The following is a 15,679-nucleotide window of genomic DNA, read 5'->3' on the forward strand; positions in this document are numbered from 1 at the left end:
TACAGATAAGTGAGATCATACACTATTTGCCTTTCTCCATCTAAGTTATTTCACTTAGCATAATGCCCTCCAGTTTCATCTGTGTAGCTGCAAATGGCAGGATTTCTTTTTTTTTTTTTGAGGCAGAAAAATATTCCGTTACTTATAGATGATAAATAATATATCAAATAATCTTCATATATACCCATATCACATTTTATTTATCCATTTATCCACTGATGAACACTTAAGTGTTTTCCATGTCTTGGTTAACACTGTGATGACTATGGGGGTGCAATGATCTCTTTGGCATCCAGATTTCAATTCTTTTGGATATATTTCCAGAGGTGGAATTGCACTTCTAATAGAAAGGCACTTCTATTTTTCATTTTTTGAGGAACCTCCATTCTGTTTTCCATAGTGACTGCACAAATTTGCCTTCCTACTAACCGTGCACAAGGGAACCCATCCATTCCTGACAGGGCCATTGCATGGCAAACGGTCCCTCTCTCTTCGAGTCTTAACCTCTTCCAAAACAGAGATAGAAGAGGCGCCTTCCACAGAATCCCATGCCCAATCCCGATGTAACTTGTAACTTCCTGTGGAAAAGCTGCCTCCTTCATCAGACCCTCATCTCTAAGTGGGCAGAGGCAGTGGTGCTCAGGTCAGGATCATCCCCAGCCAGCATATTGCTTGTCACAGATCAAGTGACATTTCTTCAATGAATGAATAATAAAAAACAGAATGACTTCAGTGCTAAAAAGAGGTGTTGGCACAGAGAAAGAATGGATTAAGGAACCGGTCAGGGCATGGTGGTTGTCACCCCATTAACCACTAAGTAAGCCAGCTGTGGAGCTAAACCTGGCGCCGAGTTCTAGACCCGGCGCGTGCGCAGCGCTCTCCGTTCGGCCCCGCCCCAACCCCGCCCCTCAGTACTTCCCTTCAGCCCCCTCTACAGTCAGTAACCAATTAGGGAGAGGAGGCGGGCCTGGCTGGCGCGGTGCTCCTTGGGTAGTGTCCCTAGTTACTGTTGCTAAGGCTGCGGCTGGCCGGAAGTGGTGGGAGTCAGAAGTTTTGGGATCCAGATCCTGAGACAGGTCAAGGGTCAGTGCAGAGCCGGTAGGAGATGGTGAAGCAGACCATACAGATTTTCGCGAGGGTGAAGCCCACTGTCCGGAAGCAGCAGCAAGGGGTACGGGCAGCGAGGGCGCCGGCGCGGCGGGGCCTCCCAGGCAGGGGAGGGACAGCACGCGGGGCCCTAGGCTAGGGAGGGGGTTTGGCGCAGGGCGCCGGATGTCTCCCCGAGTCTCGCACACTCTGCTGAGGCGCCCCGGTGGCCACGCAGACACCAGCTTCCCTCTGTCAGGGACGCGGGCAGACACCCGGGCCACTCCCGCCCCGCAGCGCCCTGTGGGCACGAACCCTGTGCACAGAACCACGCACAGGCGCCCGGGCACACGTGTTCACGCAGGGGCCGACGCGTGCGTGTGTGCCTCTGTGCGCGCTCACAGGGGCCACGCCTCAACTTGCACCCTTCTCTCACCTTTCTGGGAAGCGGTCATGCAGCTCTGCACACTCTGCACCCAGATAAGCCCAAGTGTGTTTCTCATTCGGGCAGAACGTGCCAGCAAGAGATGGGTGTCCATACACGTCTGAGATGATATAGATAATGTAGGTAGATACACAGACTAAAAACATACCACTGTGGCTCTGTGCACAATGGGCCCTGAGGAATTTGTTGCCTAACTACATCGTGCTTGTGCAACACAAACATGAACCTTTGACATAGTACTTTTTGCAGATATACATATTTATGCATCCCAAAGCAAAGAATACACATACACTTTTCATTCAGAAAACATTGAGCATTTCCTCTAGTGTGCTTCCTCTAGTGTGCTAAACTCAGAGGTACAAGAAGTTTAAGACCTTGCTCTTGCCGTGAGTAGAGATACATGGTGTGCTTCTTAAATGTTTCAAAACATGTTTTTTTCTCCCGAGAAAGACCATAGTCATTCTTACCACTTAGGCATTTTGTCTACATTATCTCTGATTCTCAGGAGAACTCTGCAAGGTTGATGTCATTTTCCTCATTTTGTAGATGAGGAAACTGAGTCTCAGATAGGTTAAATAATGTGGCCAAGTCATCCACCCAGTGAGTGGCAGAACCCTGATTTTAATGAAGGACTTTTTATTCCAAAGTTCTTGGCTCTTCAGACCAAACTTTTTTGCCTCCCAAAGTGAGGACTTAGGTAAGGGCAGTCTGGAATGGGTATATTATCAATAATATTTTATATCTATTCCACTACAATGTGTATATATGTAACATCATAGTATATCATAATGTAGCATTTGCCTCATGTTATTTATGTATTTGAAATGAATACAGCATCTTTGTCATCATCATCAAAAGATTTTTTACTCATGGATTACTTGAGGATAAGATGCCTGAGAAGACTCCAAAGAAAATACTTTTTTTTTTTTTTAAGGAATAAAACAATGTAGAAAGGAACCATGGATATCCTTACATTTTCTCTCCTCTTATATTCACTTATGAGAAGGTTTTTTAAAGTGCTTCATATATACCAAGTGTTTTATATGTAAAGTCCCTCTGTACCTCTTTAGATTTTTAGCCAAAAATATTGAGTTTGTCTACATAGACTCAGCAGTGGGAAGCAGGTGCTTGGATTTGGTAATGTTAGAGGATTGGTTGGGTGAGCAGGTGGGGGAAGGATGGGGGTGTTGATGGAGAATCTTGGGTGTAATTTGAACTTTCTCTTTTCTTAAATTGCAGTGTTTGGATATTTTACTGTGCCTTCTTTTGCATTTCTTTGGTGAGATTTTGTAGGGTGGATTGTTTGATACTCCAGGGAGTATTTTTAGGTCCTACTGTATTTTTATAATGGCAGATTCTTACCAAGATGCAACATTATTACACATACACAAAAATAAGAGAACACAGCTGAACACATTTTGAGTTAGTGTATCCCTGCTCTCCCTTAGAAATCCCACTTTTAGCACCCTATCTTTTTGCTCCTGAGATGTATAGTTGTTTCTTTGCTTGTAACATTCAACCAGGAGTGATTCAAAGGTATTTTTTTTTTAAGATTTTATTTACTTGAGAGCAAGAGAGAGCTGCAGAGGGAGAGGGAGAAGCAGGCTCCCACTGAGCAGGGAGCCCGATGTGGGGCTTGATCCCAGGACCTGAGATCATGACCCGAGCCAAAGGCAGACGCTTAACTGACTGAGCCACCCAGGTGCCCCTGTATTTTTTTTTTCCTCTTCATTTTGTGGTTCTATTACTTCGTTAGTCTTATTCCTTAAGGCACTATAAAGTAAGTTATAATAATCTATAGAATGGTAACTTAGAAGATGCATAAGACAAATCTCTTATAATTTTAGCAACGGCCATGCTTTTCATTTGTATAGTGTTCAGTACATTTCAAAACATGTTCACATTCGTCCTTGCATTTCTTATTATTGTCTTCTGGGTCTAAAAACCCCCCACTGTGTCTCAAATAAGTATTGTTATGACTAAAGGTAAAGAGTCAGTCTATTAGACTAAATAAGTTTCTGGTTAAGAGGGACTTTTCTTAATGCCTCTAAGAATGGCTTAATCAGCAAGGTAAAGGGTCACTGTTCTTACCATAGTCGATGGTCCTTTCTGTCTTCTGAGCACTGAGTGTTACAGAATTTTTGAAAACATGTGATTCGCATTAAAAGGAGTACCTCACTCTTGTATGTTTCATGTCTTACACACCCCTTTCACTCACCTGTCTAGCCATTAACTTTTTTTTTTTTTTTTTTTTTTGTGTAGTGCCATACAGGATATAATTTTTAAATGTCTCTTGAGAAAACCTAGCCACGGAAAGTCTCAGACCTGATGCCATTACTTTCTACAAATAATTTTATTTTACAGGATGACTTTTCTGCATGAATTCTTCACATTTGAAGTGAGAGCGTTCAATAAAAATCTGCTTAGGAAAATTATTTACTTTTGGGAGATTTAGGTGAGCTTTTACTTGTTTAAGAATATGACTCCCCCCCTCATAATCAAGCATCTAAATGAGTCTTAAACAGGAAGTATTGCCTGTTAGAAAGACTTTTATTTCCTGTTGAAAGACAAGAAGTCTTTTTAAAAAAAACCTCTAAATCTAATGACTAACATTTTTTATGGTGCATTACAAAATGCTTCCATTTCCATGACATCATTTATCCCCCCAGCAATCTTGTAAGGGAGGCAATTCTCTTTTCCTCATTTTATGTATAAAGGAACTGAGATTCTTAACGTGGTAGCTGGTCACACAGCTGGTAAATTGAGTTCGGTGTTGGACACAAGTCTTTGGGTACCAGGTCTTATGCTATTCTTTATTCAACGTGACCTCTTTATAGGCTTGATCCTGGATTTTCCTGGCCAGTAAATAAAGGAGTAGGTAACCAAGAAGAGAATCAGAGAATTTGCAGTTGGAATGGGGGTTGGTTAAGACCCTTCATTTCCATATCAGTTTAGAGAGGTTAAGTGATTTCTCCCAGGTCCCTTGCTAATTAGTGGCTGAGCTGGGAGGGAACCTTGAAGATGACATCAAAGACATGAATTACATATGTCTTTTGAAACCACATGTCTTTTATCAAATGCCTGAATATGTCTTATGGAAATTTGGGCTGCTTTGAATATAACTTGAATTAGAGCATTCTTGTGAGCTCTCTGAGAAGTCTCAGACCTAGTCCTTTGATCTGCTTCGGCCACTTTGTAAATGCTCAGAAATGCTTACTGGTGGTAGAAAGATGTTAATTTCTGGTACATAATTCCAAAGCAGTACTTAGATTAATGTTCTGCTTTCAGAACTATTAGTTTCTCAACAACAGAGACACTCAAATGCTCAAATTTGAATACTAGATCATTCAGAGAGGATCTGAGCTTTGGTAGAGCATTGATTTAGATTTTACCTCTTTTTCTGTTCCATATATTTGTTAGAGTCTGTGCATAGTTCAAAGAGGAAAATTATCCAAATTATACTATGTTATGACTTATCTTGAGAGTACAATTTTTTATACAGTTACAATGCCTATCATAATAACATGGTCATAATTCAAGCCATAATTTTACCATGCTATATTCATTTGTTGTCTTTGTATTTGCAGATTTATTCCATAGATGAAGATGAAAAATTAACCCCTAGCCTGGAAATTATCTTACCACGGGATTTGGCAGATGGATTTGTGAATAATAAGCGAGAAAGCTACAAATTTAAGTAAGTTTATCTTTCGCTTTTGTCTCCGTTTTACTATTACTATTACTATTTACTATTACTTTTACTATTACTATTTCCTATTTCTTATAGTGCATTAATATCCCCTGTGAAATCATTAGTGCCATTTCTTGGGGAGAATGTAGTACAATTTTCTATCTCATCTAGTAGGTAGATTTCAAGTTGTCTTTTCATCTCTGGACCCAGAGTTGAAAAGAGGTTGTGTTTCTTTTCTTTTCTTTTTTAAGATTTTATTTATTTATTTGACAGAGAGAGAGAGAGCAAGGGCACGCAAGCAGGGGGAGTGGCAGGCAGAGGGAGAGAAGTAGGCTCCCTGCTGAGCAGAGAGTCTGCCCGAAGTGGGATCATGACCTGAGCTGAAGGCAGAAGCTCAACCAACTGAGCCACCTTGTCACCCCGAGGGTGTGTTTTCTCTGTCCAAGATGCTGTCCTGAGATCCCAGCCTTTCTTTGTTACATCTGTTTATCTGGTGTTGTCCTTTTCCTCCTTGGCCCACTATGATTTAGCACTTAGAGGAAGCTCAGTGTATGACTAAACTTTATTCAAGTTAATAACTTAAGGTATAATCTGTGTGCTGTATAGATGAGCCTTCTTTATAACATAAATGATATCTGGATCTCATATGCTCATATGCACACTCCATATCTCTACTGTCTAATGTTGCGGCCCTTAGCCACAGGTGGCTCTTAAGCACTTAAATGTAGCCAGCCTGAACTGGGATGTGTTTCTAAGTGTAAAATATATCGAGGATTTTTGAAGGCTTGGTGTGGAAAAGAAAAAAAAAAAAAAGGAATGTAAGACATCTCAAGAATTTTTTCATACTGATTACATTTAAAATGATAAAGTTTGAGGTTATATTGGATTATAAATAGATTCTTAAAATCAATTTCACCTGTTTCTTTATTTAAAAAAGTGGCTACTGGAAAATGTTAAATTACATCTATACTCACATGTATGGATTGCAGTATATTTCTCATCCCTACAGTGCTGAACTGTAGGGATCAGGTGAAACATACCCAACAGCCACCCCTGGATTGTCATCAGTGCCTTTGGTCCAAATTCTCTTTTAGTAACCAGGCCTTGAAATGGGGATTTGGGCTTCTTGATGCTGCCTTTATTCTCTAGTTTCAGTCTGTACTGTTTTCTTTCATCCACACTTTTGACTTTTGAAGAAGTTTGAGCCCAAGTCAAAGCCATATTTGATCTCTGCCTAAATTTAGATAGTGGGTTTCTAGATCCCGTGGAAGGAATCCTAATTGTTGTCTTGCATTTCCTTCTAGGCTATTTTGCTTGGGCCCTGTTTTCATACTGTTTCTACCCTCACCCTTTGCATAAAACCAGCCCAGATATTTTTTATGGTTCTCTCTCAAATTTATTTATTTATTTATTTATTTATTTATTTATTTATTTATTTATGTATGTCTCATAATAAGTCTCTTTGGTCTTGATGGTTTGTCCTCTGTGTCTCATTTATCTACCTTCTCCCACCTCTATCCCGCTCCTTGTGTCTTCTACTGTGTGCACGCGGGAGTGCTAACACATGGCTGCATAGTGAGGTGGTCCTTACCCTGTCTTTCTGGCTCCCTATTGCCTTTCATTTTGTTCTTTAAGGAGTGCTTTATAATACATGACTTACTTTTTCTGAAGCAGGCATTCTCCCACTGATGTAAGCATGCCACATACTTCAATAGCTATGACTTCATGACAGCTGGGTGAGGCCAGTCTCTATAAAGGCACAATTTGCTGAAACATTTGATTCTGCGTGATTCTATGTGATTGTTAGGAACAGTTGGCCACGTCTCCATCTATTGGCCTTTTCCAAAATATTCTTTTATATTATGTAGATAGAAACAGTGCATTGAAACATGTTCATTGAAAATGTGTTATTTGCTTATTTTTAAATCTCTTACTCATTCCTTCTAAATCTCTGGATTAAAAATATTGGTTTTAGCATTTTAAATTAAGAAATTAATAAAGTATTTAACTTATACCTATGTTCAGAGATAAATGTTTCAGCATCTTAAGGGTGTTTCCTGCCAAAATTCATTCATTCAATCGATACATATTTATTGACCATCCGCTGTGTGCTGTTTTAAGGGCTAGGAACACAGCAGGGGATGCAACAAAGGTCCAGCTCTTATGGTGCTTACATTTTGTGGGAGGGGGTAGATAGGCAGATCCTTAAGTACAGTGTATATTAGAAAGTGTTAAGTGCCACGGAGAAAACTAATACAGGCAAGGGGAATAAGGAGTGCCAGGAGGAGGGGCCACAAAGGGGAGGGATGGAGTGTTTCATAGGGCAGTCAGGGAAGGCGTCCCAGGAGGGTGATATTTGAGCTAAGGCTTAAAGGAGGTGAGGAAGTCAGACATTCAGATGTCTGAGGGATTGGGGATTCCAGGCCAAGGAAAAACCAAGAGCAAGTCCCGGAGATGGGAGAGTGCTGGCATGTCTGAGGAAGAGTAAAGGGGTCTGTGTGGCTGGAGAAGAAGAAGGTTAAAGGAGCAGCAGAGTGGCCAGATCATAGGGAGGCTTAGAAGTCATCCTAAGGATTGTTTTTGGGGAAAAAGTCATTGTAAGCTTTTTCCTCCCAGTGTGTTAAGGGAAGGCAAGGGAGGGTTTTGAGCAGAAGAATGAAATAATTTCACTATGTTTAGCAGGATCATTTGTCCTGGGACGTGGAAAAACAGACTGTAAGAGTAGTCTGTTTCAAGCGAGACCAGGCAAGAAATTATGGTAGCTTGGGCCGGGGTAGTAGCAAGTGGAAATGTTGAGAAATAGTTGGATTCTAGATGCATTTTGAAGGTCAGAGCTGACAGAGTTAGTGGATGGGTAGGATACAGAGTGTAACAGGGAGAGAGAGAGGGGGGTGGGGGGGTGGAGTCAGGATGCCCTAAGGGCTTTGGGCTGCATGTTTAGAAGGATGGAGTTGTCCTGTACTAGGAGGTGGAGGACCAGGAAGAACAGGTTTGGGGTGGGAAGAGGTCAGCATATGCCAAGTTCTAAATGGACTTTAGAAAAAGCCTACACAACTTCCTAATAAATGAAGGGACCTCCTCAGAATCAGGACACTGAAGTTATGTCTCAGGGAGCGTTATTGATTAGCTCCAGGCTGCGAGTAATTGCCTCAACTTCCTTCTCTGGAAAAGATTCGACTGAACTCTTTAAACTCTCTGATTCTGTTTTGTTCTTCCATGGTTTTTGGAAGCTAGCTGATCATTAATGACTTTTCAAATTACTATGTAACTACATTACATAAAATAAAATATTTTGGGATGATGATATTTGGTCTTTAAGTACCATTGTATGATTTACTGAAACACCTGCTGTCTCTTGGGTTTACATGGTGGTCGATGTAATTCCTATTACTTAGGGAGGTGGAATTGGGAATGGCTGATGGATTCACTCCGTCATCGCCAGCCTGGTCAAAGAAGCAAATCAGCCTTATCACCATCATCCTCAAAAGTGCCGCTGAGTCTGTGCTCAGACATCACAGTAGGTAGTACTCTCAAGACCGCTTGAGCAGCCATGCCCCCTGTGTTACGTCAGCATTCATATCTGAAGCTGTGATGCACCTGCAGGGCTTTGAGGAGTATTCTGAGCAAACTGGTAAATACTGCTAAGATATAATCTTGCCTGCTAAATGACCTGGTCGCCAGAGTGTCTGACAATCTCTCTTTTTGTATAGTTTCATTATTTGCTTCTTCAAAAGGAAAGTTGATAAGCTCTAAGGATCTTTTGAAGTTAATGTTGATTAAAGACCATGAATTTCATTCTATTTTGTATTTCCTACCCAGCTCCAGACATCCTTCTGAACTCCTTGGTCATGAAAATAGTCCCACATTTCATGTAGTCTCTACTTTTTTTTTTTTTTTTTTTTTAGATTTTATTTATTTATGTATTTGTCAGAGAGAGAGCACAAGCGGGGGAGTGGCAGGCAGAGGGAGAGGGAGAAGCAGGCTCCCCACAGAGCAGGGAGCACGATGTGGGGCTCGATCCCAGGACCCTGGGATCATGACCTGAGCTGAAGGTACACGCTTAACCGACTGAGTCACCCAGCCGTCCCCATGTAGTCTCTACTTTAATAGAACATGCGTCCAACTCACTTGTGAATCACAAGTGAGACACGTGGACCAGAAGTTCCTAAGCCACTCCAAAAGCTGCTTAGGATGCCCTCAACATGTTTGTTTTAAAGGTTTTGCTTTAAAGCCACACCACCCCTATTTTTTATTTTGAAAAATTTTAAATACACAGAAGAGGTGGAAGAATAATGCAGTAGCCTCTCCTAGACGCTTGGTGAGAGATTCACCAATTGTTAACATTTTGCCCTATATGCTTATGCTTCTCTCTTTCTTTTTCTCCCCCTTCACCCCCCTCCTCCTTTCCCTCCCCATGTGTCTCCGTTTTCCTCTTACTTCCTTCATGATGTTTTAATGAGGGCCATTCCTGCCAATAAGCGACTTACCACACTATAAAAGTTACCTTGGGTTTCCCACTGTGCCGGTGATCCCGTACTGAGCTCAGTCACAGCGCCATTGTGAGACAAGCAGTGTCGACACCGTTCTTCTGCCCCACGGCCCTGGCCTTGCCAATCTGATAAAGATGTCTCTTTGCAGGCCCATCTGGATTTACTTTTTGACTTTTGATTCATGATAAACCCAATGGGGCAAAACTGCCCTGAGAGTTTAAGTGGCCGATACCAAGATACAGCACCTATTGATGGAAAATCAACCTCAATTCACAATTTTAAAACCAAGTTTGATAATCATATATTTCACAGCTGCATTCTGTCCTTACAGGTCAAACATCAGAAATTCAATGTCTTGTTTACATCCTGTTCTTGGGTTTCCATTTCACGTACTTATCTGGATTCGAATTTGATGCCAGTTGCAGACACTGTCCCTCTTGAGGGCTAAAGAACACACAGTTTATTATTTGGTTCAAAGCTGCTGCAGTTTTTCAGAGGGATTTATTGTGCAGATCTTGTCAAAGCAATACTGTTTACCCACCATTTGTATACAGGGGTACAACAGGGCAGTGTGGTCAGGACTACAGGGCAGATATTGTGTCAGGTTAGGTAAGCCCAGTATGTAAATATGGGGTAATTTACAAAGCTTTTAGGAAAAAAAATATTAACCCAATTGTGTTTGAAGCTCAGCCTTTAAATAACTACTACTTTCATATTTGCAGATTTCAAAAGATTTTCGATCAGGGTGCAAACCAAGAGACGATTTTTGAAAACATTGCCAAACCAGTTGCTGAGAGGTAGGATTTCCTATATTTTGTTTGGTGGGTTGGTGGTTTTTCATCTTGTCTTCAATTTTCAGATAATTGTGGTAATGTGCTTCGGCATATCAATTATATACTCATTGCTGCAGGGCATGCAATGATGCTAGTATTAATATCTTCTATTCACATAGCTGTTTGTTTTAGATTTAGATTTAGATTCTGAGCCTTAAAACAAACCAGTGAGGTAAAAGAGCCATTATTACTCCCATTTTAAAGCCTGTATAACTCTCTGAGGATCTGAGAGATTAAGTGACGCCACTCAGGATTGCATGACTAGTGGTAATAGAGCCCTGGGTGGGGTACATCACCATACTGTTAAGTCCAGGGCTCGCTCTTCAATATAGCATTTCCAACATCTGGTTAGAGGGATGAAGGCTGAGGTACAGGTGACACCTGGGAGGGCTACTAATGGTTGACCCAGCTTTACTGCCTTGTAATAACTACTTTTCAAAGCTTGGCCCTTAACTTCTAGGTCCCTTGTGTTTCTGTGTATTCAGATAGTTCCAGGCTACTGACTATTGGAACCAAACTCACATGAGAATACCAAATCAATCAGAATGCCATTTTATTAGTGTATGTTGGCAAAAGTGTCCTTGGGACTAGACACTCAAGCCCTTTTGATAAGCACACTCTCCTCTTATAGGAAATCTGTATGAGAAATTACCACTACTTAAGGTTGCTTTCTCATCCTGATATCAGTTGGATGATTCTAATGACCTCTTATCTCCAAACACATCTATCTTTATGATTAAAATGAGAAATGTTCAGACAGTCCCCAACTTAAGATGGTTCAACTTAGGATTTTTCGACTTTAGGATGGTGTGAAAGTGATGGGCATTCGGTAGAAATCCTATTTCGAACTTTGAATTTTGATCTTTTCCTGGGCTAACGATTTACAGTAGAGTACTCTCTTGTGATGCTGGGCGGAGGCAGTGAGCACAGATTCCAGCCAGCCACATGATCACAAGGGTCAACAACCGATGCACTTACAGCCGTACTGTACCCATATAACCTTCAATACACTATTCAATAAATTAGATGAGGTATTCAATACTTTATTATAAAACAGGCTTTGTGGTGGATGATTTTACCCACCTGTAGGCTAGTGGGAGGTTCAGATCACATTGAAGGTGGACTAGGCTAAGCTGTGATGTTCAGTAAGTTAGGTGTATTAAATGCATTTTCAACTCATGGTGGGTTTCTTGGACAGAGCCCTATCATAAGTGGAGGAAGATCTGTATCTGTTAAATAAAACCGTTTTTCAGTTCCACTAATCAGTATACCCTCTCCCACAGACATTGCTGGAAACTCATAGTCACATTTTGTCTTTCAAACTCTCTTTTCTGAATCCTACTCCAACTAAGCATTTCTCTGTAAAAACAGTCTTCCTTCACAGTGGGTGAAATGCAATCGAATAGGCTTCGGCTGTTTTAGTTATAGTCACAATCCAATAACCTCTTCGGATTAAATTCAGGTCTCCTTGACTGCATGTCACACATCTCTAAAATTCTCTTCCTTTTAGTAATCTTTTGGTTATGTCATTTTTCAGTTAGCTGACCTCATGTGTTTTATTTTGAAACTTCTTAAAATCATTCAGGGAGGGAGCCTTAGTTTCTGTTTCCTGGATGTCTGGTTTTTCCTCCCATTGCTACTGAGCTCTTCCATCTTGAGCCCACTTCCCCCTCCAGCTCTTGCGAGGTCCTCGGCCTGGAATTGTCTTCCGTCAGAAGTCTTCATGGTTGCCCCCTCAGCCTTGCGGTTTTTCTCATATGTTACCTTCTTAGTGAGGTCTTCCTTTATTAACTGCACTTGAAATTGCACTTCCTTTCACCCTTCCCTGTTTTATTTTAGTTTTTTAGCACTCATCCCCATCTGGTACACTGTATAGTTTGGTTGCTTATTAGGGTTTTGGTCTGTCTTCCACTAGAACAAAAGCTCCACAAAGGCTGGGATTTGTTTTGTTCACTGACTTGACAATGACAACCAACCTGATGACGACAAGATTTCAAGAATGACAGGCATTTTTATCCAGGCTGCTCAAGTGTTCTTAGTGAATCGTATCTTTTGTCAGTAGGAGACATTCCTCTTTATCCTTTTTTTTTTTTTTTTAAGAGAGGGAGAGAGAGTGGAGGGAGGGAGAAGGGTAGAGAGAGATGACCTTAAGCAGGTTCCATGCCCAGCATGAGCCCAACTTGGGGCTCTATCCCACGGCCCTGAGATCATGACTTGACCTGAAATTAAGAGTTGGACGCTTAACTGACTGAGCCATCCAGGTACCCCTCTTTGTCCTTTTTAAGACTTTTTTCCTTATATCCCATTTTTTCTGGAACTGTTTTTGCTATTTTTTTTTTTCTGTTAGCTTTTATCTGGTTTATCTTTCTCCATCTCTTAATTCAACTGCCCTGTGATATTTTGTTTTTAAGCATGGCCCAAATAAAATATAGCTGGCTTTTTCCTTTCAGCCACATTCAGAGTCCCTGATCTTTAATTGGGTACTTTGACTTGTTTATATTTATTATGATTATGATAATGATGTTTACAGCTATTCTTCCTCTCTTAATTTGTTTTTTCCATTCACCATACTTTGTTTTTATCCTTTGCTGCTGTTGGTTAGTTTGACTATGCTTGTTGCTGCTGCTGCTTTCCATTTTCTCCCTCAAGGTGTACCTTGTACTTCGACAGCCCCCGTGTAGTTTAAGTTCAGATATTTAAACTCATTTGTATTTTTTCTCACTACCTAAAGTTTCTCCCTCTGTCTCTCACCTTGCACACTTTTACTTCACCTTTCATATCCCTGTCATTTCCAGTGTTGAGACCAACTGATAACTGCATTCTGGATTGTTGTAAATCATTTTTATTAATAGCATTTATTTAAATTTATCTCTGAGTTAATATTTATTACTTTGCTCATCAGTATTCCTTATACTCTTGTCTACTTCTTGGATTCCTTTTTGGGTTTTGCTGCTCATCATCCTTTAATAAATTTTTAGAGAGTTCAAGACTGGGGAACTTCTGGAAGATTTTCATCCCTTTTCACCATTAAATGGAATTTGACTGGGTATAGGATAATCCCAGCTTAAAGATTTCCTTTCTCTCATAACTGTGAAGATACTGCCCCATTGCCCCCTCGCTTGCAGTGTTGCTGAAAAGTTGTCAGTGTCAATCTGGATCTTATTTCTTCATAGAAAATGCCTTTTTTTCCTTTCTGGAAGCTTTTAGGATTTTTTGATTTTGTTCTTTGTTTCATATCAGTGAATCTATTGATAGTGTAGGTATGGCTGTTTTTTCATGTATTCATGTATTCTTGTCTCATTCAGCCACTTCAATCTGAAAACTCTTATATTCAAGCTCAAGGGTCAAGTCATCCCATTGATAATATCTTTAATAATGAACAAAATCATTTCCTTCCCTCCAGCTGTTTATTTACTCTTTTTGGAACTTGTATTTCCAGAACTACCACTTCTCGCCTTCAAATATTATAGCTGTTATTTCCTAGTTTCCATCTCTTTGTCTTTTGGTTCTAAGTTCTGAAAGAATTTGTTAGCTCAGTCTTCTAGCGTTGGTAATTTGCTTTTCAGTTGTGTGCATTCTCTGTCACCTGCCGCTTAAATTTTTAATTTTAGCAGTTTTATGTTTTCACTTCTAGGAGATGGGGAAAAAAGTCTCTTCTTGTTTATTGATGTGATGTCCTCCTTTTTCACTCTGAAGATAATTATTATCTTCTTTTGAATTGGCTTTCTTTTTTCTATATGCTTTTATTTATTTTTTTAATGTTTATGCTCTACTGTTGCTTTCCTGGTGCGGATTTTCCTCAGATAATTGGTGATTTTAAGGAATGCCTGGTATTCCCTGTGAAGATTAGTCTTCAGGACTACATGTCCAGTGGAAATCTAGCCACTCTACACAGGCCCTTTCAAGCTGTTTTGTTGGGTTAACACACTGTAGCTTAATTCTGGTTGCTGTATGCAGTTAAAGCAAAATAAAATTAGTTCTCTTTCTTTCCAAAAGTGTGTAATTCAGGAGTCTTGCTAATTTAGACTCATCTTTTCCTACCTAAGTCAAAGAGTGGTAAGACTGCATGACTACAGAGCTGCATGACCAGTGGTGAGAACTTATAAAGCTTTACATATGTGTCATTGGAGATTAAGTAAAAGACTCTTTGTCGTTAGTTGTTTATTACTGAGTACATCTCCTCTAGGAAGTACTTTGTCATCCCACCTTTTTTGAACTTTTTCTGAAATATATCCTGTGTTGTTTAGCAACATGCAGAAATAGCCTTTTATCATATTAGTGTTGCTCATTGGTTTTGGACTTGTTTTGTATTTATTTATTTTGTATTTATTTATTTTTAAAGATTTTATTTATTTATTTGACAGAGAGACACAGTGAGAGAGGGAATACAAGCAGGGGGAGTGGGAGAGGGAGAAGCAGGCTTCCTGTGGAGCAAGGAGCCCGATGCAGGGTTCCCTGAGCCGAAGGCAGACGCTTAACGACTGAGCCACCCAGGCGCCCCAGGACTCGTTTTTTTATAAAGATAAAGTTTAGTAGGCACACAAATGCACACAAATGTGTATAGTGCATGGTATTGCATCATATGAAAGAGCTTGTAGGGTTTTTTATGAGCTTATTATTGAAGTATAGTTGTCGTACAGTGTTATATTCATTTCAGGTATAAGGAATTTGTGGTTTGATGTGATATTTCATCCAGTGTTCTGCTTCTCAAGCTGGCATGCATCTATCTTGGGAGTATGTAGTGATCTCTCAAGGGATGCTTGAGGCCACAAGCCAAACATGGCACCTCATCCTGGAGTGCAAATTTTACTGAAAAATTGAAGGAGAGAAGGTTGAAGTCTCAACTTTTCTGAGGTCCTATCCCATGCACTTGTAAGTCTGCAGAATCCCAGTTTTTCAGCCAATCTTAGGTTTTCCCTAAAAGCTTGGGGTGTAGGAAATTTACTTTTATGTGCAGTGAGTGCTTTTGGAAAAACGTAGAAATTTAGTGTTTTAGAGGAACATGGTTTGACCAAAATGAGTAGGGTGTACACCATCAGGGGGACTGGGTGTGCCAAAGACAGAGGTCCCCACAGCCGACACTGGACAAGCTAATGCATCTTCAGTGCAACAGGGGCAGCCAGGTGATGACACT

The 15,679-nt window shown here is 40.5% G+C and overlaps 1 protein-coding gene across 1 annotated transcript in view; it reads left to right on the plus strand.

The window, feature by feature from the left end:
• Nucleotides 1-1,022: 1,022 nt before the first annotated feature.
• Nucleotides 1,023-15,679, plus strand: part of LOC112815972 (kinesin-like protein KIF6) — a 182,218-nt gene continuing 167,561 nt past the window's right edge. The window contains exons 1-3 of the mRNA XM_025862293.2: nt 1,023-1,171; nt 5,119-5,228; nt 10,435-10,509. Of these exons, the coding sequence (XP_025718078.1) occupies nt 1,106-1,171; nt 5,119-5,228; nt 10,435-10,509 (251 nt within the window). The 5' untranslated portion in view covers nt 1,023-1,105. The remainder of the gene's footprint in view (nt 1,172-5,118; nt 5,229-10,434; nt 10,510-15,679) is intronic.

The sequence above is a fragment of the Callorhinus ursinus genome, unplaced genomic scaffold (assembly GCF_003265705.2).
Source record: "Callorhinus ursinus isolate GAN/ISIS: 27379988/994484 unplaced genomic scaffold, GSC_fseal_2.0 scaffold59, whole genome shotgun sequence".
In the NCBI taxonomy this organism is placed as follows: Eukaryota; Metazoa; Chordata; class Mammalia; order Carnivora; family Otariidae; genus Callorhinus; species Callorhinus ursinus.